Raw genomic sequence first — 24,053 nt, forward strand, 5'->3', positions numbered from 1 at the left:
GCAGACCGCCATGACGATAGAGCACAGGAGATCGTGCTGATCGCTTTCGACCTGAAGAAGCCCTCGTGCCTCGGCGAGTTCCGTGCCCAGCCCAGCAGAAATTTCCTCAGCCTCCAGCCTTCGAGCCACCGCGTCTCCAAGATCCACCTGGAGGGCCTTGGCCTCCCGACGTGCCTCATCGCACTCTCGAATGGCTCGGTCCTGATCCTCGAGGGCCATGCTATACTCCGAGCGAAGTCTTTCTTCGGTCTGGCGTCGTTCGTCCTGCTCCCCGCATAACCAGGCGATCACCTCGGCATCCCGGTCCACCCTCTGCTGCAGGGCCGTGGACCTATCCTCGGCCTTCCGCCTAAGATCCTGCTCTATCTCTAGCTTAGCCAGGACCTCAATGGCCCACTCACTGGCCATGGCATCCTTCTGGAGTAGCTCGTCCCGCTCCTTTTAGATCCTGGTGGCCGCCTCCTTGTCCAACTTCACCCTCGCCGACAAGTCCTCGAACATCCCATAGATCTCCTCCGCGTCCCGACGCGCCTCGGCCTCCCACTACTGGGTGGTAGCGAGCTGTGCGCCCACATCTCCTCGTAGCCAGGCCTCCTCAGTAAGGCGGTCCTAGTCTACCTTTTGCTCATGGAGGAACCGGGATTTGTTCCAGCTATGAGCAACAATACACTAAAAAGAAGACCGGTATCATAAATACAAAAACACAAAAATACATGAAGAAAGAAGAAAACAAGGGAGAAGATTAAGCGGATACCTGGCTAGTAGGAACGAGGATTTCACACAAGGCACCATTGGCCTGGCTCAAGGCATCCACCATAGCCGAGAACCCGATGTCGAGATTCTCCCGCTCCATGCTCTCGGTAGCATCATCGAGCGAGAAAAGAACCAACGTTGGGTCCTGAGCAGCCATCCACTAGAGCGGTGGCTCGCCCCACGTGAGGGAGCAGCTGCCCCTGACAACAGGGCCAGGGCGACCTCCTGCGGGTTCTCCCAACCACCGCCACAATGCTCGGAGACCCTCTGGCCACGTCCTCCTCCATCCAGCCCACCTTGGGCACCGTAGCCTGGGCCGCCGGTGGCGTGGATTGTGCCACCCCCTCGGACGCCACCATGTCAACATCCAACCCTGCCGGGCTTGTTGCGATCGTGGTCACCTCCGTCTGGGCCTCTGGCGACACGGACTGCGCTGCACCCTCGGACACCACCACGGCTGTGTCTGACTGTGCCTAGCTCACTGGGGTTCGAGACCCTCTGGCCGCGTCCTCCTTCGCCCAGCCCACGTTGGGCGCTGTCGCTTGGGGCGCCAGAGGCATGGATTGCGTCGCCCTCTTGGACACCACCATGGCTGTGTCCACCTGCTCCTGGCAAGGTGCGGTCATGGCCACCCCCACCGGTGACACTGGACCCTCGGCTGGCGGTGCTGCACCTACCATGGAAGACGCCGCCCACTCGGCAGCCACCGAGGGCATAGGCGCCACCGCGGGCACCGCTGGATTGGCCAATGAGGCCGCAGCATCAGCGTCGCTCCTGTCCAAAACAAGGGTGACATCGGGCAGCGCTGTCTATCCCACCTAAAGGGCAAGGCTCTTCTTGGGCGCCAGCCCTAGAGAGTGGCCCCGTCGCAAGAATCTACAAGAGGGAAAAAGGCATAAGGTCGAAATAGAAAAATAAAAGGGGAAAAAATAGGAGAGTCGGTGGCCTACTCTAGCGCCTTTGGGCGGTGGGAATGTTTTGGGGACGAACCCCTAGACCCCTGCCCCAACTCATCTGGGCAGGACCGCTTCGAGCCTGCCCCCTGCTCCTGGGCAGGGGGGCTTGCCTCCCTTATCTCTGAGGGCATGGCAACGGAGCCGCCCCTCTCTGTCGATGCCTCGGGTGTGGCGACAGATCTTCCCGCCCCCATTGGCTCATGGGGCGCGGCAGCAGAGCCGCCCCCCTCCATCAGCACCTTAGGGGCGGCAGCCAACTCATCTCCCCCCCATCCACCGATCCTTCGATGGCACCCTGGATGGGGGTGGATTCTCTGGCACCCACCGGCCCCAAGGACTCGCTTCCCTCCGCATGGAAGGGGAAGGGTCCCTACATGGGTCGGTGGTTGACTATCAGCATATCCTCATCCTCTAGGATGTCCCAATCCACTTTAGCGGCTACCTCATCGACGTCATCGACGTCATCATTGCCTGTCTCATCTCCTCGATCATGCGCTTGCTGCTTCCGTAGCCGCTTCTTCTTCTGGATCTCCCTCATCCTTTTGTCCTAGGTGGCCACGATATGATTCGTGGCCGCTAGGATCCAGTCCTTTGGTAGCGGAGCTAGGCTATCCGTGAGGACAAGACTCCTTAGCTAGTCCCACTATCCCGAGGTCAGCGTCAAAGGGTCAGAAGTTCAAGTAAAGAAAAAGACATGGGAACGAAGAACTTACAAAATCGATGAACACCGGTTTCGGCCGCATCAGAGGATGTCCCGACACTGGATACATGAAGTCAAGGACAACACCATCGGTGTCCTTCGAAGGCTCCATCGCCTCCTTGTTCCGTTGCGCCACTTTAGTGGGAGGAAGCGCTTCGTCGGCGAGTGTCGTCCCTTCAAGCGATGCCCCGGGCGCCATTAGGTATAGGGGGAGCACGCGGCTCATCAGCGACGCCACCCTCCACGTGTGGTAGGCGCTAATGATCCCCGACCCCTTCACGCCCCTGTCCTTTAGAATTTGGAGGGCAGCGAGGTGGTCATTGATCCTTTTCTTGTCCTTGTCATTGATCCTTTTCTTCCCCCTGGACACCCCACCTCCACGATCCCGGAGCCTGTTCGACGAGGCACCCGGTGTACACCGGCAAGGGGGCGGTCACGTCGTCCTTGACGTAGAACCACTGTGAGTGCCACCCCTTGTTGGAGGTCAACAAGCGCATCAACGGGTAGTCGCTCGCCCAGGTATGGCGCAGATGAATGCTGGCACAACCTATCGGCGTGCTTAGCTCCTGCTTCCTGACCCACTTCTTTGATAGACTGATGGCGAAGAAGTGCCACCACAGATCGAAGTGGGGACTAATCCCCAGGAACCCCTCACACAGGGTGACGAATGCCACAATATGCTAGATCCCATTGGGATTAAGATGCGGCAACTCCACCTGGTAGTAATCCAACAGCCCTCAAAGAAACTTATGGGCAGGAACAGTGAATCCCCGCTCATGGAAGAGAGCAAAGGACATGACATATCCCTCGGGTGGCGACGGCTTGTCCTCATCACTAGGCAGCAGCCACTCCACGAAGGCGGACAATGGGCGAAGGAGGCCGCGGCGAACGAGGCCCTCCAGGCGCTGAGAGGAAATGTTGGATCTGCACCATGGCTCCATTGAAACAAAGGGAAAGGGGGGTGGATGCAAGCTCAATGGCGATGGCGATGCAGACGCGAGCTTGACGGCGGCCGCGATGTGAGCGTGGGAGGCTCTAGCGATTGGCGGCGGAGGCTATGGACGCAAAGGCGAGGAGGCGAAGTACAGAACCCTAGGGGCGAACACCGTGGTTTTATAGGGGCGACGGATGCGAGAAGCGCAACCGTCCGCCTCGATCTCTGAGCCCACCAAGACGTGCCTTGGCCTCATCACATCATGGGATACATGCCCGCGATCCCTATCCTTTCCCACCAAAATCGCCCTAGACGGTTCGCCTTGCCGAGCGAATCGGACTCTTTCCCCGCGGAGGGGATACGGACCAGAAAAACTCTTCTCTGGCCCATATGGGCCCATAAAGCCCAAGGGATGGCCCGACAGTCTCGATAGGCCATCCCAACAAGGGACAGGGCCACGAGCGACTAAGACCTAGGTACGCGAACATCAGTAGGGCCTCAGTCCACGGACGAGCCCCAGCCAGACTGACCCTGGATGAAATCCCCATGAATGGGATACTAGGGTCCCCTTAAAGCTATCAAGTTGACAAAAAACCAAGTCTCATAGCCTTACCCACGAAGGGTCTAAAACACCCCCCGGGCAATTCAGCCTGAATCACCCGGGGGGCTACACCCATCGGGTGCGCTCACGCGCACCCCCTGGCGAACCGAAACACCCCCGGGTGATTTGGCCTGAATCACCCGGGGGCTACACCCATCGGGTGCGCTCGCGCGCACCCTCTAGTGGACCGAAACACCCCCCAGCTGATTCGACCTGAGTCACCCAGGGGCTCGGGGGCTACACCCATCGGGTGCGCTCGCGCCCACCCTCTGGCGAACCAAAACACCCCCCGAGCGATTCGGCCTGAATCACCCGGGGCTCAGGGGCTACTGTCAGGGACCTAATATCGGGGTACCTAATGAGGTGGAACCAATGACCATCGAATGTTGATACTTTTGATCAGACGAAAATGCTACTATGTTTCTTGTCCGAAAGATGGAAGGTTGGTTCCGCCTCACCCGACCTCTGGGGGCTAGAGCCCGCCTCGCCCGACGGCTAAGGGCTGGCTCCGCCTCGCCCGACCCTCAAGGGCTGGCTCCATCCCGCCTGACCCTCGAGGGATGGCTCCACCTCGCCCGACCTCCAGGGGCTAGAGCCTGCCTCGCCCGATGTTCGAGGGCAAGTTTTGCCTCTCTCGATGGCTGAGGACAGGCTTTGCCTTGCCCGATGACCAAGGGCAGACTCCACCTCGCCCGATGAGTACGCCCTGCGCCTTCATAATGATGAGCATGGGGTACGACATGACATTTGAGTCAAACACAGCACCAAGGACCATGCCCTGCACCGCGATAGGAAAGTACCACCCGGGTACGACGGGATGGGCGCTTTAGGCCATTCCGGGCGTGGCAGGGTCCGAATAGTGTTGTAGGCGCCGCCTTTAGCCCTCGGACGTGGAACATGACATTGATATACGACAACCGCTATGGTCCAAGAAGAAACTCACGCCCTCTACAGTGACGAACGTATCGTCACCGTGTCGTCCGCTCCCCGCAGGGCTACAGGTCAACACCCTTGTCCGACACACTGCCCGGAGGGGCGGGACAGGACGTGACCACTTGCTGATCCGACAAGGGCATGGTGTCGTCAGCACATAGGCGTCCGACGAACGTGCTAAACCCTGACACCTTCTGGCCATGTCAGCGAGGCTGGCTCAGTGGAAAAGGAGGGTCCAACGCCTTCGGATGGGCTTCTTGGCCACTGGGTTTTCTCCTTTCTCCAACATGTAACCCCTGCTCCCCCTTGGTCTATAAAAGGGAGAGCAGGGCACCCCGCTAAAACGACGAATAAGACTCACAAAGAGTCCAATGAACATGACTCAATAACACATCACACACAGCCGAGCTGCCATCGGGCTCTTGGCAGCCTTTCAACCATTCCATCAGAGACTTGGGACCAGTCCCTCTCTCGACCGTTTGTACCCCCTACTATGAACCATTTTCGGTGCTAATAACACGAGCAGCAACAGACTAGACGTAGGGACATTCAGCCCGAACCAGTATAAACCTTGTGTCCTTTAGCGCATCATCCGGGCCTAACGCGCATCAATTATAAATTTACTAGCTGGTGTTTGTTTGAAACACCGACAAATAGACTTGATCACAATTGACTATAGATGGGGAAACAAGGATTTAAATTAGGGAGAAACTGACCATAACTCATCATCTGCAGGAATGTTCTGAAAGAATGCATCAAGTATGGCATCTTGGTACAAACTTAATTTAATTACTTTCACATTCTTTGCTATGTGTACGAAACTAACCATTCCCTGTTCCTGTCATATATACGGAACATTTTTCATTAGTAGGGCAAGTCTTAAACAGTAATTAGAAAACAAAATTTAAATGAATACTTCTATCTAAGACAAAGCTGGCATTGGCACTAACATAATTGAGCACCCCATGTCTAATGTGAAATCAGGCCAACTTCATCTCAGCACTTCTTGCTCATAACCATGCATAAAAACATGCTAAAATACATAAGACGTATAAGATATATATGAAGCATGAATTAAAATGACCATAGCGGCATAGCGCTAAAAGCTAATTTCATGGAAAATTAGAAGTTGAATGACACCCATGGAAAATTAGAAGCAAAATGACACCCATGTTGAGATAGTTGGAAATAAACTGACGTATGTATTCATAGGGAGAATAAGCAAGCTGCCAGTCATACCTTCCATATCTCAATGCCCAGGGCATGAAGATGAACACAAAGAGATCATCTATATATGTTGTACGAAAGTAACTATTTGTATCGTTTGCTCAGATCTATGGACTAGCTAGATTTTTCAATTTTCTAGTCATGTCAAATTTCATGGCCAATCAATTGAATATCCTATCTCATGGTCATCATTTTGCTCTGAAACATGCTAAAGAGAATATGTTAACTTTGCATAAACTCCATTATCCTACGGTGTAAATGTAAACCCAAATTCATCAAATTAATAAACAAATTTACTTCAGCTAAAAACGCATTGATGTGAATTAACAGAGATTGAGCATTTTTAAGTGAGTCTGTCTACTACACAACCATGTGTTTTATGCAGTTTCAACACATGATTTTTTTTGCACCATAGGATTAAGATCCAACAGCCTTCACCCTTCTTCCATCTCTATCCTCCAGCCTCCACAGATCACAGATCACAGATCACAATTTTTTTCTATGGAAGGACAAATCACAGATCCACCGCCGCCGCCACCACCACCACTACCACTGCCACTGCCATGGCCAGTGCGGGCGCCGCCTCCACTGCACAGGGAGGTGCACCGGGCGCAGGCGCGGGCACCGGGGCGAGCTCGCCGGTCGCCGACGCCGGCGCCGGTGGTCACCGGTGAGAAAGAGAGAGGTAGAGAGATAAAAAAAATCCATATGTTTTTTATGCTAAAACACATATGTGTTGTATAACATTTCTGTTTTAAGTAGGTCATGCAGAAGTAATTGCAAACACATATTGGTTGTCAACTCGTAAAGAGGCAAGTAGCAGAATCCCATCTGCAGTTTTGCACAGAGGCCAAATCGAAAGAGAGCGTGCATCGCTGTCCCTCTGGGCACAGATGCAAAATCCTCCTTCCTGGTTGTATATGAGTTCTAGGAACAAGAAAATACGTCTCAACTTGTGAATGAGTAGCGAATCTGGGGCTTACGTACCAGCGCTTGGCCTCGAGCTCGTCGTCGTCGTCGCTCTGCTGCGACTCGTTCTCCGCCTCATCGTCGCTGAAGGTCCTACTCCTCTGCGAGGATGGGCCTGGGGGCCTATGGTGGCCCGGACGGCCGGCAGTGGCCGCGTGGGGCGGCATGAGTTGCCGACAGGGCCGGCCTGGATGGCCTCGGGGGCGCCTTGGGGACCTGCGGTGCCCGGTGCTCTGGGAGGCAGGACGCCCCCGCGGCAACCGAAGAGAGGACGTGGACTTGCCGCTGCTCCCCTTGGGCCTATGCACGACGACGACTGGAGTGCGGTGGCGGCTAGGGTTTCCATGTAGCCGTCATTGCTTGCCTGAGGTCTTGAGGAGACGATGCCATAGGAGGGCCCGGGTGCGCGGAGCCGCGGACTCAGTGCTGGATCTCGATCTCTCGCCGCATGGCTGGGACGACGACAGGGGAGGAGCCCCCTACTCTTCTGATGGCTTTTGCGCGGATGATGTCGGCGTCGATCCGTGGAATGGCGGCGGCGTGGGGAGGGCGCGACGGCGGCATGGGCGAGCGCATGGAGAGGGGTGAGCGTGGGATTGGACTGTTACCGGGTTGAGGGTCGGATGTGGGAGCGTGATTGGCGTGATCGCACAGACGTGCTTTCCTTAGGACGTCGGATCGCAAGGGACGGACACGCGTCGGAGCGAGGCTGCGGGAACGCAGCAGGCAGAACGATAGACTCATGTTGGAATGTCACACCAAAAAGTATCCACGCTTTGTTCTTTTTAGTTGTAGGAATACTAGTTCGTGCCCGTGCGTTGCTACGAGATAGTTAAACTTTTATACTAAAAACACACCGATCGCACGATAACAATACTATGAAATTAAATACCAACGCTAAAGTGGCATTTAATCTAAAAGGCAAAGTTCGTGAAATTAACACAATCATGGAGAGCGCGACGTCGCAGGCTCACAAACTCTACTAATAAACTTGGTAAAGAACTTATCATTACCAATTTGAAAAACATGCTAAATCTAAATCAATCTATTATATTTTATCATTGGTTATTACAAATGTGTCAGTCTGTTGACACAACCATCTTCCGGTAATCCCAAAACTGTTTCGAGATAAGAACAAAAATTTACTAATAAATTGTGTCATGCTCCATATAACCTCTGTGGCCTCCAAACCCCACGATATACACCTTCCACTCGGTCCAGCAGGCACAGGGAGACATTGTTCGGTGCACAGGTATTGATTCCACGAGGCCTAGAAACATGTTCTGTTAATCCATGCGGTTAGAACAGCGACCCAGCTACTTGTTTACTAAAGGTGAACTGAATGTGTACTGAACAATCAATGAACAATGTACATAAGTGCACCTTAACCTAAAAAAATGTACGGAACAGCAATTGGTACTAATGTTGATTGTACTCAGTGGCCTATCTTAAAATAAGAATTCAGCATAATATTAATGCCTCTAGGAATTGGTTTCACTCGTTTTAAATTTACATTATCAAGAAAATTCACTCGTTTTCAATTTACACCATATAATATTAATGCCTATAGGCCAAAATTCACTCGTTTTCAATTTATACTTAAAAAGGAGAATGATTCTAGGAATTTATACTTAAAAAGGAGAATAACCTATGGTACCAGGAGTGACACACACTTGTAGCTACACAAGGTGCGAGCGGTGAGGCGGTGGGGGATAAGGACCAAGACATCATCTATGAGGATGTCTACTTCGTTCCTCTTGTTGGTGGCCTCCGCCTCCATCTTGATTAGGATGTGGTGAAGCGGGGCCGGCGATGGAAGCGGCAGCACTGTCGTCTGAATCAGAGTAGGAGCACCTACGGGGATGTACTCGTGAGCTCAATAATGATTAGATGGAAGCTTGATTCGTACTCAGATGAGATAAGAGGGGAATAAAAAGCCAAGAAACATGGATAAGGAAAGTGCAAGAAAGCATTACCCTTACCTTTGGATCTTGTGGCAGTGAGCTCAAGCGGCCACGGCGGTGATGAGTACCAGCCTGGTCACCGGTGGATCTGTGCGTGCATACCGGTGAAGCGTACCGGCGCGGAGCACGAGCTTGTCGGTGGTGAGTGGCGGCGTATATATAGGCATCGCCGTATTGCCGTATAGGTACGTTCGACGGTTCATCTTTAGATCTTCACCGCTCGACGGCATACGCATACCAGATCGGAAATCATCAATACAGAGCACGAGCACCCAGTCATCGTCGTCCCTAGTTCCTACGACCACAACGCTCCCAGATCCTCAGACTGACCACACCGGCGGCGGCAGAGCGCAGAGGCTTACGCGCAATTTGTGATCAGAATTGAGGTGAGATTCAATATAAAAAATTGATGTCTACTCCCTTCATACTCAAAAATAAAGTCGTTTTGGACAAGCCTTGGGTCAAACATTGGGAATATAAATCATGAATAACTTTTAAGTTGTTTAGTTTAAAAATATGAAAACCATATGTATAGATTTGTCTTGAAAAATACTTTCACAAAAATTTGCATATATCACTTTTTGATAAATATCTTTATAAAAATAAGTAGTCAAAGTTATGCTTTGGAGACCATGTCACTGTCCAAAACGACTTCATTTTTTAGTATGGAGGGAGTACTTTAATTGCTATTTGCTAAGCGCTAACATCATAAAATCATCTATCACATAGCGAGGCCGAGGGTTTGTCCCACAGCCTATATCATTAGTGAAAACAAAGTTACGAAATAAAATAGGAGATAAACTTTTGGATGATTGCTCATTTTCATTGAGCGGGATATTTTCTTTGAAGTCGATTGAGATATATAATCAATATATTTATGTTCCTTCGAAAACATCGAATAAAATAGTCGTAAGTCTCTAGTACTCTTTTACGTCCATATTTCAATTATTGGTATGACTTTTGAACTATTTATATTATACTTAATCTATGAATTTAAGCCTTATCGTGTTACTTAGTGCTTATATACTGAATCACCTGTCAATTTTACAGTTATTATCGAAATGCTAAAATAAATTTACCGAATTGTATATGAAATTTTATCGCCACTGTTGAATGGGGACCTCCTCAGCCGCGGCATCTTCAACGTCGACGGCCTAGAGCTCGGCAGCGTCATGGTCTGGTCCTAAGCGTTCGGGGTCGTCGCACAGGAGGTGGAGTCCCGCGTCCTGCCGGTCCTCACGGCCGCCGCCGACGCCGGCGCGGTCGTCGACCTGCAGGACGTGTTCCGCCGCTTCGCGGCTCTGCGCCATGCGCGGCACCGCCGTGGCGCCGCTGCTGTGGAGGGCCAAGCGCCTGCTCAACTCGAGTCCGAGAGGGAACTCAGGGAGGCCACCAAGCTCGTCGACGAGCACGCGGCCGTCATGACCCGGTGTTTGATGAATTTTTGTCAGATTAAAATTCGCAGTATATACGCGTACACCTGTATAAGCTTGTCACGTACGTACATGCAGGTGAAGAAGCAAGCCACTATGGCCCTAGATGGCCATTGGCCAGCCTCGTATCCAGCGTCCGCACGTGTATTATCCCGGAGAACATGGACTATATGCGTACGCCGCAAGTTAGGCAGCGCGGCGTAAGCCATGGCTGAAAGTATTGTTGGCTGTTTTTGTCACCGCAGGAAAACGCCTCTTTGCCGACTGCTTGCCCCGGTCGGCAAAGGCATAAACCCAGTCGGCAAAGGATTTGCCGACCGCAAAGCCACGTGGCAGTCGGCAAAGAGCAGTCGGCAAAGCCTGGGTCGGCAAAGGCGGATTTGCCGACTGCCACGTGGCACACAGTCGGCAAATCCTTTGCCAACTGCCACGCCAGCAGTCGGCATAGCCACGTGGCGCCGTCAGCCCTGACGGCAGGCTTTGCCGACTGCTGGTTCCTCGGCAGTCGGCAAAGAATTATTTTTTTCAAAAATTGTTTGCCGACTGGCCGCCAGCTCGGCAGTCGGCAAAGAAAGAAAATATTTTTTTTTGAAATGTTCTTTGCCGACTGCTTTCGGAGTTGCAGTCGGCAAAGATTCTGTCCTGGGGTTTTTTTGCCCAGTTTTGCCGACTGTAAACAGTCGGCAAAGCTGGAATTTTTTTTTTTGCTTTTGTTTTCTGTTTTCTCTCATCAAAACCCTGCAAAATCACAAATTATAATCCAATTTCACCAGAAGCACCGGTAGCACCATTTATATCACAATTTCATCACATTTGTCGCCAACATCACCACATATATCACAATAACGCACAACATCACATATATCTCACATATATGTCACAATAACAACCACACAAGTGCATTACAACCATCACATGAAGTCCAACACGTCGAACACCACAAGTCGACGTCCATCACACGAAGTTCAACATAACAAGTCTAGGTCCATAACGAAGAAAAGAAATACATGACAACAACTTCGACGATACGGTGGATATATGATAACAGAATCGACAAGTACCTAGCTCGTCGCGCCGTCCCCGGTCTCATCGTCCGCTCCGCCCCCAGAGCCCCCAGGGTTTGCCCACGAAAACCCCCTTGGACCAAACTGAGGCGCCTGCGCGTACTGCCACCCTCCGCGCACCGGCGGCCACGAGTACGTCGGAGGAGGGCCACGCAGAGGTGGATACGGTGGATAGGGTGCAGGTGGTGGATACGACATCATCTGATGGCCGGGACCTCCAGGAGACGGGTTCGAACCCGCCGACTGTACCTGCACAAGTTAAACGCCAAGTGATGTCATTAGTATCTGCAGTATGGACGCACAAGTTAAAGCAAGAGTCAATATACTCACCGGGGTCCCTCCAGGAGCGACAGGAGCAGGCACAGGAAAAAACTCTGGAGGAGGAGGCGGTGGAGCGAACATTGGAAGAGGAGGCGGTGTAGACGCCCCGGGCGTCTGCATGGACTGGAAGAAGCTGGCCATGTTCTGCATCTGAGTGTTGTAGTGCTGCTGCAGGCTTTACTGGTAAGCCATCTGTTGCGCCATCATCTGCGCGTGCAACGTGGCGATCCTCTCCTCCATCTTGGCCTCCATCTGGGCCTGCAATATTACATCCGCAGTGTTGATTGTATGTACAGGTGCGAAACGAGTGAATGACGAACGAAACGGCACTTACCTGTGACGCTGACTGCCGCCGGGGCGCTACGGGGATGTCGCTGGAGCTCGTGGGCGTGGATCGAACCTGGGTCAGCGTAGGAACCTGGATCACATGTGGAGATGTCCAGGTTTTAGCCACCCGACGTCGCCACTTGCTCGAAACTTTCTCAAATTTTTACCACAGCCTCCGCATGCGATGACAAGACACGTCGTCAAGTTTCGTCATTTTCGGACTCCGTTTCGATTTTATAAAATTTAAAAACACTTTTCACGCGCGTGGCTCGGCGTGTTCCGACACCAACACGGTCGAAATTTCACGCGAGGCCCCGCACACGGCCTCAACATGCTCCAAACATCATGAATATCATTTTCTGAATGGCCGGATTCCATTATTTCATGTACCTGCAGTTCAAATCTGGAGCTGCCGGAAAAAATCAAAGAAACAGAAAAAATCTACGGAATATAGCAAAATAAATCAAAATGATCCCAAACTTGGAATATATCATGTACTTACTGTATCAAGGCAACACAAAAAACTGGGATCGAAAATCAAAAAAAATAAAAATTCTTTGCCGACTGCCAGGGAGGATGGCAGTTGGCAAAGCCTGCGCCTTGCCGACTGCTGACGGAGTGGCAGTCGGCAAAGGTGACGGTGTGGATGGCGTCAACCATGGCCTGCCTTTGCCGACTGCAATTCTTTGCCAACTGCCTGGCAGTCGGCAAATCCATGGCTTTGCCAACTGCCTGGCAGTCGGCAAAGCCAGGCAGTCGGCAAATCCTGCTTTGCCGACTGCAGGAAATTCCAGTTGGCAAAGGGACCTCTTTGCCGAGTGTCGAAAAAAAACAGTTGGCAAAGAAAATTGCAGTCGGCAAAGAGCCAGTTTCCTGTAGTGTGTGTGACAGAAAATACCGTTCATTAGCTGATAAACTATGACTTATAAACTAAATACGACCGAACGGATAGGCTGCAAAAGCTCGTGATGGAGAAGACACGAAGCCGTGCCGGTGCTTGAACGCCGCGATTGGAGATGTACCCGTTGCCGGTCGTGGAGATGCAAGGCGAAGACGAAGGCGATCGAGAGCGTGTGGCTGCCGTACGTGCGCGTGGAGGACCGGAGGCAGCCGTACGTACACACGAAGACCGGACGTCAGATCAGGCGCCGGACGTGGCTGCTGTACGCGCGCGCGAAGACCGGAGGCCGAGCCTGCAATGTGGCTCCTGAGCGCGCACGTGAAGATCCGAAGCCGACGTACGTGCATGTACCTGTGCCTAGCACACATGCGTGGGTGCGTTCCACGGTGGCATGTCCACGTCAGCTCCTGGTGCGCGCATGGCATGTTTTGGATCGTTGGTGCACGAGACAGATAGATAGAGGACTCAGGTGGTAGCATTTTTAGTTTGAGGACTCAGACACGAACCAGCCGAAAGTTTGAAGACCTACTATGCAATTTACTCAAAACAATACTAGAAAAGTAGAAAGCACAAACACCTAAATTAATCAAAAGAGACCTCCCTGGATGACACCATTCGCCATATATAATCCCGGCTGCTCATTATGGATGAGATTCTTCTTCCCTACTTAGCACGAACCAGCGCCTTGGAAGTTGAAGGCGCCAATAACACCGGATTGTTCATTTAGTCCCGTATCTTAAGAATGCTATATGAAGACACTAAATGGTTTTAAGGTATAACAAGTAACCGACAATAAACAAGAATATATAGAAGTCCACTACTATCAGGTTGTGCTGGCCCAGGCACGACTAGCGTACCCGGTCGGGCCGTGCTAGTGTTTGTGCTTAATTAGGTCATGCCCTGTGTCATCCGTTGGGCCCGACCCATCTAGCCAACTATATGTCTATATGTGCGGCTTATTATAGGACTACGAGTGCATTATATTAAAAGTGTTGCCATGACATCTTGTCCATTAAAATAAGGCCCACGTGTGTGTTGATATAGAATTGTGGAGGGTTAGTTTCATCCTAGTTGGTGACCAATTCTGGGTTAGTACTTTTATATGAAGCGAGAATGAATTAAAGTGGGCTGGTAGAAGTGTATGGTTTACACCCCCTATAAAGTAAGAAAAAACATATCAGAGTGGATCTGAGCCGTTTATCATGTCATATAAAGTTAGAAGAAGCATGGACGAGCGTAAGTAATAGTTGGTACAGGTTATGCAGATCACTCAGCTTGTAGGGTTGATCTGAACCGTTTGTATAGGAGAGGGGCAAAAATAGTAGATTGCCTTTTTTATTTATAGGAGAAGAGGGGCAAGAATACTATTGATTTTGATCCATTATGTGTGATGTCTCAATATATTTGTAGACTGAAGAAATCTTGGAAAGTTGAAATGTCTCGTCTTGGACTGAAATCTTTCTAGAGAGTATATGTTTACAACTATTTTGGCCTTTAAGACAAAGGTGTCTATCCTATGTTGACCATAAGCATTGTAGAAAGTATAAGCAAAGAATAGAAAACAAATCATCACCGGTGAGGAGCGGGAAAGTCAAGAGCAAATCAAATTGTATTTTTAGGCAATCAGCAGGTGGGACGGCTCCTTTTTAGAGAAAGCATAAGTTTATAACTCTTTTGCGCTATAAGGCAAAGATTTTGATCCTATATTTACTGTGAAAGTGACAAAAAAATATAAACAAAGAAATAGAAAACAAATCTAATTATGCCATAGCTTATCAAGAATGCAAAAGTCGAGACCACATCAAACTGTATTTGTGGGTACTCAGCAGGTGAGACAGCTCCAAAATATGAATCAAGTGCTTCCATCCCATTATGTGTCATGATTTGTTTGTCTTCAATATCTCATGTAACTATGAATCTGGCTGTGGATACAAGTATTTCACTATTCAGGGAGAGGCGAAGAAATGTGATGACAATGATTAGTATTTAAAGTGCTCTATGTTCTGGGGATGAAATGCACCGGGCTGATGCCGCCAGCCGTCTTGCCATCCCGAGAGCGGGCGATGATCCCGTCGTCGGTTGGTGCTGCTATGGCTGGATCTTACGGCGGGTCGCTAGCGACCCACGAGCTGGTGTGGCCTCACCCCAGTGAGCCGGGAAAAGCCCGGTTCGCTCTTCGCGATGAGGAGGAGGTGAAGCTTTGGTACCTGCTTGGGGAGAGAGGGCTGTTGCTGGGGTCCGATCTCGCTCTTACCAGGGTGAAGCTCAAGGAGGCCTTGGAGAGGGTTGAGCTCGTCCATCAGGCCATGACCGTCGACCTGTCCCGTGTTGCGGAGGTAAGTTTTCTGCGTTCATGGTGTTGTCTTTTGATTTCGTCCATCAAGCCATGATGGTAGTCTCAAAACGCCCGCTTCTTGTCACGCGGGACTTGGAGACGATGCGATTCACAAGTCCTGGTTTCTCTGGGAGGAGCACGGTCGGATGGAGAAGGAAGTGGCGGCGTTGCGGCGGGTCGACGAGCTTAGGCGCAAGCTGGAATCCACCCGCCGTGAGTCCCAAGACCGGTTGGCAGAGGCGATGGGAGCCCGAAAAGCGGAGCGACGCGCGGTCGAGCGGGCGACTGCTGTTGAGCAGAAGCTTCATGCGGCACAGGCTCACTTGGCGGGGACCGAGACGGTGCTCCAGAAGTCCTTGGAGGCTCTGGAGGTGGTGCGGAAAGCCCGGTCGGACGTTGAGCAGGAACTAGTTGCGCTCCCGGGGCAGATGCTCGGGGCGGAGGAGTCGAACGCTAGACTGCTCGAGAGGGTGACCCAGCAAGAGGAAGGGTTTACCATTCTCAAAAGCGCCCACCTCGGTATGTACCTATCCTGCCCTCGGTTGACGTCTTGAAATTTTCTTTTCCTTGCTCGTGAATCTATAGTCTGTTTCCAAAACTGGGTGGAAAGGTCAGCTCTCTGGAGCAGGAGCAGGAGGCGACCAGAGCGACTGCAGGTCGGAGCACGGAGGTGCTGGCCCGGACCCTGGAGGAGAGAAGCGTTCTCGAGGGAGAGCTCGACTAACTCCGCAACATCGCACAGGTGGTGGTCATTGAGGTGTTTGGGTCGGGCCCTAGCACCAACACGCCCGTCGTCCAGCTGACAGAGGTCCCGAACGAGGTTCGGGCACTCATCTCTGACAGCATGTTCTATGGGACGTCGGGGGTGCTGACGTCGGTGGCAACCCACTACCCTGACCTGGACTTCACGGCCGCCTGCAGAGGATATGCCAGTGGGTGGAGTGTGGACGAGATCTAGGCGCTGGGGGAAAACTTGGCACCTCACGCATAGGTGGTCGCCGAGCAGGTCACCGCGCGATGGGTGATGGAGGCTCGTCGCTTGACGGCGGCTGCAGGTGTGCGCCAGGAAGACGTCGTCCAGCCTGCCGTGGCAGAGGCTGGGTCGGAGGCGAGCATCGTCCCGCCCGCAACCGAGCCGAACGTCGTTCCGACCGCAGCCGAGCCGAGCATTGTTGTCCCGACCATAGCCGAGCTGCCTTCATCTTCGCCAGTCGCACCGTCCGCTGATACGACCGGAGAACCACAATAGAATTGTATAAAAGTAGTCGGTCTTTGTAAAAAGAAATTCGTGGGGGGAGCCCTCGTGTGAACAATTTATGTTCTTTTGAGATGAAATCAATCGTGAAGGGAAGCTTGTCCCGCCCGTCCTTGTTTTTATCCTTGGGTAACTTTGCTTTTTGTCCTTTGCTTTTCACACATGCCCGTTGACCGTGGGCTACAACCTTAGGAACCCAGACATGGCCCGCGAGGTTCAGCTACTCGTAATCTTAGGTCGTGGCGGGGTCTGATCGGTCGGGAGGCTAAAGCGTAAGTTACATAGGGTAGTCAAAGGAACGGGACGCCTTTTCGTTTGGGCAAAAAGTGTTACTGAACGATAGTAAAGCGGGAGTGGTATCGCACCCCCATGGCGCCCCAAGTGACCCAGGGCGAGGGTGCTCAGGATGGGGAGCTGTAGGAGCAAGTTTTAAATAGAAATGAGTGTTAAAGATCAAGCTTAGGGAAAGAAACGACGTAATTGTTTGATGTTCCATGTGTTGGTGAGAACGTTGCCGTTGTCGTCCTTCAGCCGGTAGGCGCCCGGTCGAATCACCTCGGCCACCGTGTACGGTCCTTCCCATGGTGAAGAGAGCTTGTGCTTGTCCTTAGTTGACTGGGTCCTCCGGAGTATGAGATCACCGACCTCGAGGGTCCTCCTCCTGATTTTTCTCTCATGGTACCTGTGGAGAGTTTGCTGGTAACGAGCGGAGCGGATGACGGCCGTCTCACAAGCCTCCTCGAGCAGGTCGACCACGTCCTGCTGAGCCTCCGTGGCTCGGTCTTGATCGAAGGCCCTCACTCTTGGGGCACCGTGATCGAGGTCGGATGGCAACACGGCTTTAGCTCCATACACCAGGAAGAAAGGGGTGAACCCCGTGGATCGGTTTGGAGTCATTCTTAGGCTCCAGAGGACTGCCAGGACCTCTGCAACCCATCGCACGACATACTTTTTGAGTCGGTCAAAAATGTGGGGCTTGAGTCCTTGGAAGGCCATGCTGAAGATGGTGGAAAGGTAGGCCATCCGATGACCAAAAGCGTGAACGCACAACATCTTCCCCACGGACAGCGCCAACTGTCAGTGCGAAATGTGGCCGACAAGTAAATATTTGTAGTTTTGCCATGCGCTGTGATCGGATGTGGCCTAGCACACGATGACACAACATTTATACTAGTTCAGCAACGTGCCCTACATCCAGATTCAGTCGGTCGGTGACTTTATTCCTGAGCCCAGGTGCTCGAAGTTTGTTGTGGGGTTACAAACGAGTAAGGAATGAGAATGGGGTGTTAGAGGCCCGGTCGGACTCTGAACCGAGTGAAAGAGAGTGACGGATGCTCAAACGTGCGCTAAGTATTGGAGCGTATGTTCTGTGTGTCTGAGCTTATTAGCTGTTGAGAGCGTGTAAACTGTGTAGCTGTCAAGCTCTAGAGCCGTTGAGCTATCGTCTTTTTAAAGAGAGCGCATCCTCTTTTATAGATGAAGGGAATGGCCTTACAAGTCAAAGACGAAAAGGGAGAGAGAGTGTATACGGGTGCTACCTAGTCTTGTTGCCCACGCCGTCAAATACGGCACGCCATCGCCCACTTTATTGTTCATGTCCTGCTGTACCTGGCAGGCTGTACAATGTTCGTCCACCTTACCGATCATGACATGGCAGGCTGCACAGCGTTCGCCTAGGACGGCAAACGACGACGCCCACAATAATGTTTGTGCTCTGACGCGTCTGGCAGGCTGTATAGTGTCCGTCTGACATGGCTTGACGGCACCGTTCTGCAGGTGCGTAGGGCATGGCAGGATATGGTTCTCGGTATTGCGGTTGACTTAAGCGTCTTACCTTATCTGCTCCGCCTGCTCCCTGGGCCCACACTGAGCAGGCGTCCTGGTTGGTTGTTCCTAGTCGGCCCCGACCGTGTCGGTCGAGAAAGAGAGGCGAGTCGGAGGAACGGGGTTGGAGTCGGACTACGGTCCCACCACGGCCAGGCCTTCCGGTTGGGGCTCTGACCAGGTCTCCTGGCCGGAGGTGCCAGTCGGGGACCGGGTCGTGGTCTCGGCCTGTCATTGTGTATCTGGGCCGGCCCAGACGCGCGTTGTCGCTGCACTGCCTGCTGGGCCTAGTATTGCAGGGAAGTGAGTTCATTGGGGACCCCGGGTTTATGAACCCGACGGTATGTTTACAAATCGTTTTGTCTATATATATATATATATATATATATATATATATATATATATATATATATATATATATATATATATGTTCTTACCTTACAAAAGAATGTGACGCTTCAGTTTGGGGTTGCATCCACTTTTGCTAAATGATCCTGGTTCCACAACAGACCAGTTTACCAAAAATCAACACAGTAGAGAATGCAAGTAGGTGGTTGTTTGTGGTTGCATAAAGGTGACGTCGCTGGAATGGGAAGGGAATCGATGGTGTCTTGTTTGATTGATCCATAACAGAGCGAACAGGTGCGCAACTCAAGTGTAATCAACCTACCGAAGCACATTATCTGTTACCCTACTATCGGATCCCATCGATGGCGCAGCAAACGGAAAGTATCGCCATCAGGTCACGTCAAAAAAATGCTTGAACCAAATAACATCTAAGTGAAATTTGGCATTACTAGCGGCAGGTGCATTACATCACTGTACAAAATAATCAAGAAAACATTATACGAGAATTATATTCCCATATTAATACATGATGATGATAGCAGTAAGAACAAATGCACGTTAATTTTCAAGCCAACAAGTTGCAAGCATGCGCTGTACCTGTGGAGTACGTACGGATACCTGCATGCTTTTCTAATTCCCCAGCAAGAGTATTAGCGATACTTTATTCATCCATATCGCATAATATAGTATTTTTTATATAAAAACTATTTGGATACAGTAAGTATATAATTGGTATAAGAACACTATTATTACTACTTGGCCAAACAAAGAGAAAAAGATTCAATTTATCAATAAAGAAATATAGGATTCTTTTGACAACTCACATATTACAAAGAAATAGGAATTGGAGCGGCATCTGTTTTGTTAAGAGACTTCGACCATTGCGCTACTAATGGGCCTAACTAATAACTAGAGAAGGCGGCAATCCGCAGGGCCGCGGCCCATTAACATAGCACTCGACCGACGCAGCAGACGCGCTCGCATGCAGTGCGTTCAGCTTCAGCTGTTTAATCCCACCTCGCCAAGCCAAGCAGCACGGAGGCGCTACATAAGGAGACGCAGGGCGCATAGCCACAGCATATCTTTCTCGGTTTTTTTTTTTTTTTTTTTTTTTTTTGCTAAAATCAAGTATGTTCTTATCAGTTTAATATATATCTGATATTTGTGGGTGATGTGTCCACTTTGATATTAATTTTATTTTTTGTGGGGAGGGTCCACCATGTGTCGTTTAGCCGTTGCACTGTTGGCAAGGCCTGGCGCACCCCAACTAATTCTAAGTTAAACTTTGATTATCACTGATAAAAATAGAATTTTGATTCAAGGTGGTTCTGAATGGCAGGTCTGCAGACTGTTTTTGTCTCGGTACTGCTATCATATTTGTTTAACTAAACAATGCAAGCACATAACCTGAGTAATGTGTAAACCCAAACCCTTCCATTTAGATGGAGATCTTGACATTTTTTTTTCAGTATCAATGCCTGCTTGTTCACAGAGATGAAACGTCGATGCGTTCGTCACACCTTTGGCATTGGGCCATGCATGCAGGTTTATTGGCAAAGCCTGAGAGTAGGCTGCATTTTTCAACCACGGGACAATATCTGAATATGCTCCTTTAGTTACCACAGAATCAATAGCCAGTTAGTACAAATACTCCAGGTTTCATTTTTCAGCCACAATCCATTATCCACAGTGCATTATCTGAACACTCCTTCAGTTACCATAGAACTCCATATAATCCATTATCCACAATGCATTATCTGAACAGTTACCACAAAACTCTATATAATCGTGATATGGGCAATTGGAAGGCATAGTTTTTGCCCAGAATTTTAAAAATTGGTGTTATCAAAAGCAACAGAGCTCACTTTATTATTCACAAGGGAACAGAACAATACAGATTAGAAGGGAACAAAACAGATCAGCCAAAGGTAAATACCAGGCTTCTTGATAATCTTTTTTTGTGACACTAAAAAAAATCATACGTAAAGATAAATTTCCTTACCATGATATTTTAAAGTTGTTTTTGAGATACAAATCTGAAATTAGGTACATACACGGCAATAATACCAATTGATCAGCACAGCCTCGTGTTCGCTTAAACATGTTTCTCACACTGAAAAACATAAACTTTCTTGAAGAATATTTGATGAAACATATTTGAGCTTACGCTCGTGCCTTGTTTTTGTTGACTTGACAAAAAAAAGAAGACTTAAATTACGTGGGTACCACTACGCACTCATCAAAAAACATGCCCCTATTTCTTTCATATGGCCTGAGCAGTAAGCAGTCCATTCAACACACAACAAAACTTATACATTGTTTCTTCATCAAATGATAAAGCGATTCAGCCCCACACAAAATCACCACTAGCCAACACAAAGATGGCATGGCAACGCTGTGCCCCTTGATTTCTAATTTTTAAAACTATTGCCGAACTGTTAGCAGATGTTTTCACTTTCTAAAAAATGAACTCACATGTAGATTTTATGTGCCATCAATGTTGGAATAATTGGAATCCAATTATGCAATGTATATTGTTTATAGTATCCATTTCCCCTTGGTAACCGAGGAACCCTAAATTCCTAATGTCAGCATCTCCAACATGCCATCAGACTGAAACCTGAAGAACAGGAGATGTGTATTAACAAACTTTGCTTGCTTGCGGTTGTAGCCTCAATTTTTATACTGCACTACAACTGTCTCGGTCCATGATTATCTGCTCGGATCAATATAGTGTTGCTTATAAAGCTATGCTATGTAAATTCGTCCTCACAAGGTAACAATTCAGAGCTACAGAATGGAGGTACAGTAGCTGGTGGCATGGTCTAACAGGGGCTCTTGTACTGAAATGGCAAGTTAGTACACTACACTAGATGAGTTGCCCCCAAGGATTTGGGAGAAATCGAATTTGACGAGGCTCAGGATTAAGTTCATTTGCCACAAAACCAAAGCATACACCAAATATGAGAAGCCCCACTGATTTCGCCATTAATCAAAGAGTTACTGACGTTCAAGTTGTTCAATGCAGCTTAATGGAGCCGAGTGAAGGGAATACCGAGCACAAGGCGTGCCTGGTCAAGGAAGCAGCTTCCCTGCCAGGAAGCAGGCGAACTTGTTGGTCCGGGAGTACTCGTAGGGCACGCCGGCCACGGTGAGCAGTCGCTCCAGCACCTCCTTGACCCGCTCCGGCTCGGCCGTCTCGCATTCGAGCTCATAGCTGGTCCCCAAGTCGAACCTCGTCTCGTCGAGCTCCAACACGAGCCCGCCGCCCTCGTCCTCGAGCTCGTAGACGGCGCGCGAGTTCCTGAAACCGCCAAGGCAGATGAAGGGCGTGGCGTCCCCGCCGACGCCGTACTCGGCGGCGACGAGGCGGACGATCGGGGAGTCGAGCCCCGCGAGTCGGGCGGGGTCGTCGGCGCAGGCGAGGGCGAGCGCGGGGTCCAAAGGCTCCTCGACGCGGCTGACGCCGGCGTCGATCAGCGGGCGGCGCTTGAGCGCGAGCACGGCGCGCGCGGGGGCGCCGCGGTCGTCGTAGAGGCGGACGCGGAGCGCGGCGGCGGCGGCGAGCGTGCGCGCGGCGTCGTCGAAGAAGAGGTTCCGCTGCGCGTAGGTGCGGAGGAGGCGGGGCGCGAGGTGCGCGGACAGGCGGCGGTGCGCGGCGGCGTCAGGGAGGCGGAGCTTGATCTCAACCTCCATGGCGGTGGGGATGGGGTGGTCGCGAGGGCGGGGGCGGGGTCTGGGGAGGGGTGGAGGTGGAGAGGCCGATGCCGATGCGTTGGGCCTTGGAGGGCGCGGCGCCGGGCGGCGGGTGGAGGAGGGAGTTGGAGGTGTGCGGGCCTGGGACTGGAGACGGGGTGGTGTAGCCGGCTGGGTCGTTCGGGGTGGTGGTGGGTGCTGGGGTGCTCCCCGCGGCGGCGCGGAGGTGCTCTTCGAGCTCGTCGCGGTCGGCGGAGCAGAGCTCGATGCGGGTTGGGTTGCGGCGCAGCATTGGCGGATGAGGTGGGAGGAGATGAGACGAAGGGCTTCCCTCGTCCTACTAGCCTGGTAGGGAACATTTGGATTTGCGGAGCGCTTCACGTTGCCTTCGTTTTCTTCCTTTTTTTCCCCCGTTTAGATTCAGAGTTCAGAATTCAGATGGTGTTGCCTTCGTCCTACTAGCCTGTAAAACTGGTCTGCAAGTGCTGATCTTGAGGAATGGCTGCTGAACATATCAGAAGAAGGCGCTATTACAGGACAGGACACTGCTTGGTGAGTGGTGACCACTCCTTCAGCTCCTCCCAGTGAGTGGTGTTATTTGGTGGTCTACGTCACTTCTCCGGTCCAACTTTACTATCACCGCAATGCTACGATTAGGACGTCCGTTCGGACGTGTGCGTATGGACACCCCCGTTTTCTCGACCTACGCAGCCATCGGGCCCAATAGCCAATGGGTCTCCATCCCTCTGTACTCTCTCCTCCATCTCCACCGAGCGAGAGAATCCTCACCGACATAAATTCATGGCTTCACCGTATCGGGCGCCCGCACCACTCCGCCTCGTCGCTGGGCGCCGCGCGGCGCCCCCATCCCGCTCCATGCCACGTCTGCTGCCGTGCCGCGCCCACCACTCCTCTAGAACCTCGTTGACGGCGGTGTGGTCAACGAGTTGGACGTCTTCGGCGGTGCGGGGGACGACAATGGCAACCTCCTTTGGGCGCTCATCAACGCGGACCTCCCTGGCGGGGACCTCGACCTCGACGTGTGGAAGCTCCTAGCCATCGCGGCCCTCTCCTTCGCCGGCGTGCCCACGCTACTCGAGTACCTCATCCAAGCAGCGAGGTGACATTTGCGCAACGCAAGTTGCAAGCTTATGTTGCAAGTGTTTCATCTTGATGTTGCAAAAGTAGATCGTGATGTTGCACATGTTGCAATGGCTATACACATATGTTTCATCTGTTTTTTTCATATGTTCATTGCAAGCGTTTCATCTGAATGTTGCATATGTTTCACACATATGTTACAAGTGTTTTATTTGGATGTCGCATATGTTTGCAATAGTATTCAAGTGTTTTGCAAGTGCATATTGCAAGTGTTTCAGCTGTTTCATGTACATGTTACAAGTGTTTTATCTGAATGTTTCATGTATATGTTGCAGATGTTGCATTGTCACCCACTTTTGTTGAATCTTTTTCACGGTCGAATAGAGAATTTGATAAGCCAATGATTTTTTC

At 51.1% G+C, this 24,053-nt stretch overlaps 2 protein-coding genes and 2 pseudogenes across 2 annotated transcripts; 1 reads left to right on the top strand and 3 right to left on the bottom strand.

Annotated features, from left to right (window-relative positions):
* Positions 1 to 6,278: 6,278 nt before the first annotated feature.
* Positions 6,279 to 10,347, bottom strand: LOC136500283 (uncharacterized; annotated as a pseudogene).
* Positions 10,348 to 17,132: 6,785 nt separating this feature from the next.
* Positions 17,133 to 17,570, bottom strand: LOC136500284 (uncharacterized). Its single transcript, XM_066495633.1, has one exon. The coding sequence runs from the start codon at positions 17,568 to 17,570 to the stop codon at positions 17,133 to 17,135; it is 438 nt and encodes a 145-aa protein (XP_066351730.1).
* A 2,381-nt stretch (positions 17,571 to 19,951) lies between these two features.
* LOC136502373 (U2 spliceosomal RNA) lies at positions 19,952 to 20,112 on the top strand (annotated as a pseudogene).
* A 526-nt stretch (positions 20,113 to 20,638) lies between these two features.
* Positions 20,639 to 22,673, bottom strand: LOC136501495 (triphosphate tunnel metalloenzyme 3-like). The gene has a single exon (XM_066497021.1). It carries the CDS (start codon positions 22,539 to 22,541, stop codon positions 21,921 to 21,923), a length of 621 nt encoding a protein of 206 aa, XP_066353118.1. The 5' UTR covers positions 22,542 to 22,673; the 3' UTR covers positions 20,639 to 21,920.
* Positions 22,674 to 24,053: the final 1,380 nt, after the last annotated feature.

This window comes from Miscanthus floridulus, chromosome 13 (assembly GCF_019320115.1).
Source record: "Miscanthus floridulus cultivar M001 chromosome 13, ASM1932011v1, whole genome shotgun sequence".
Classification (NCBI taxonomy): domain Eukaryota; kingdom Viridiplantae; phylum Streptophyta; class Magnoliopsida; order Poales; family Poaceae; genus Miscanthus; species Miscanthus floridulus.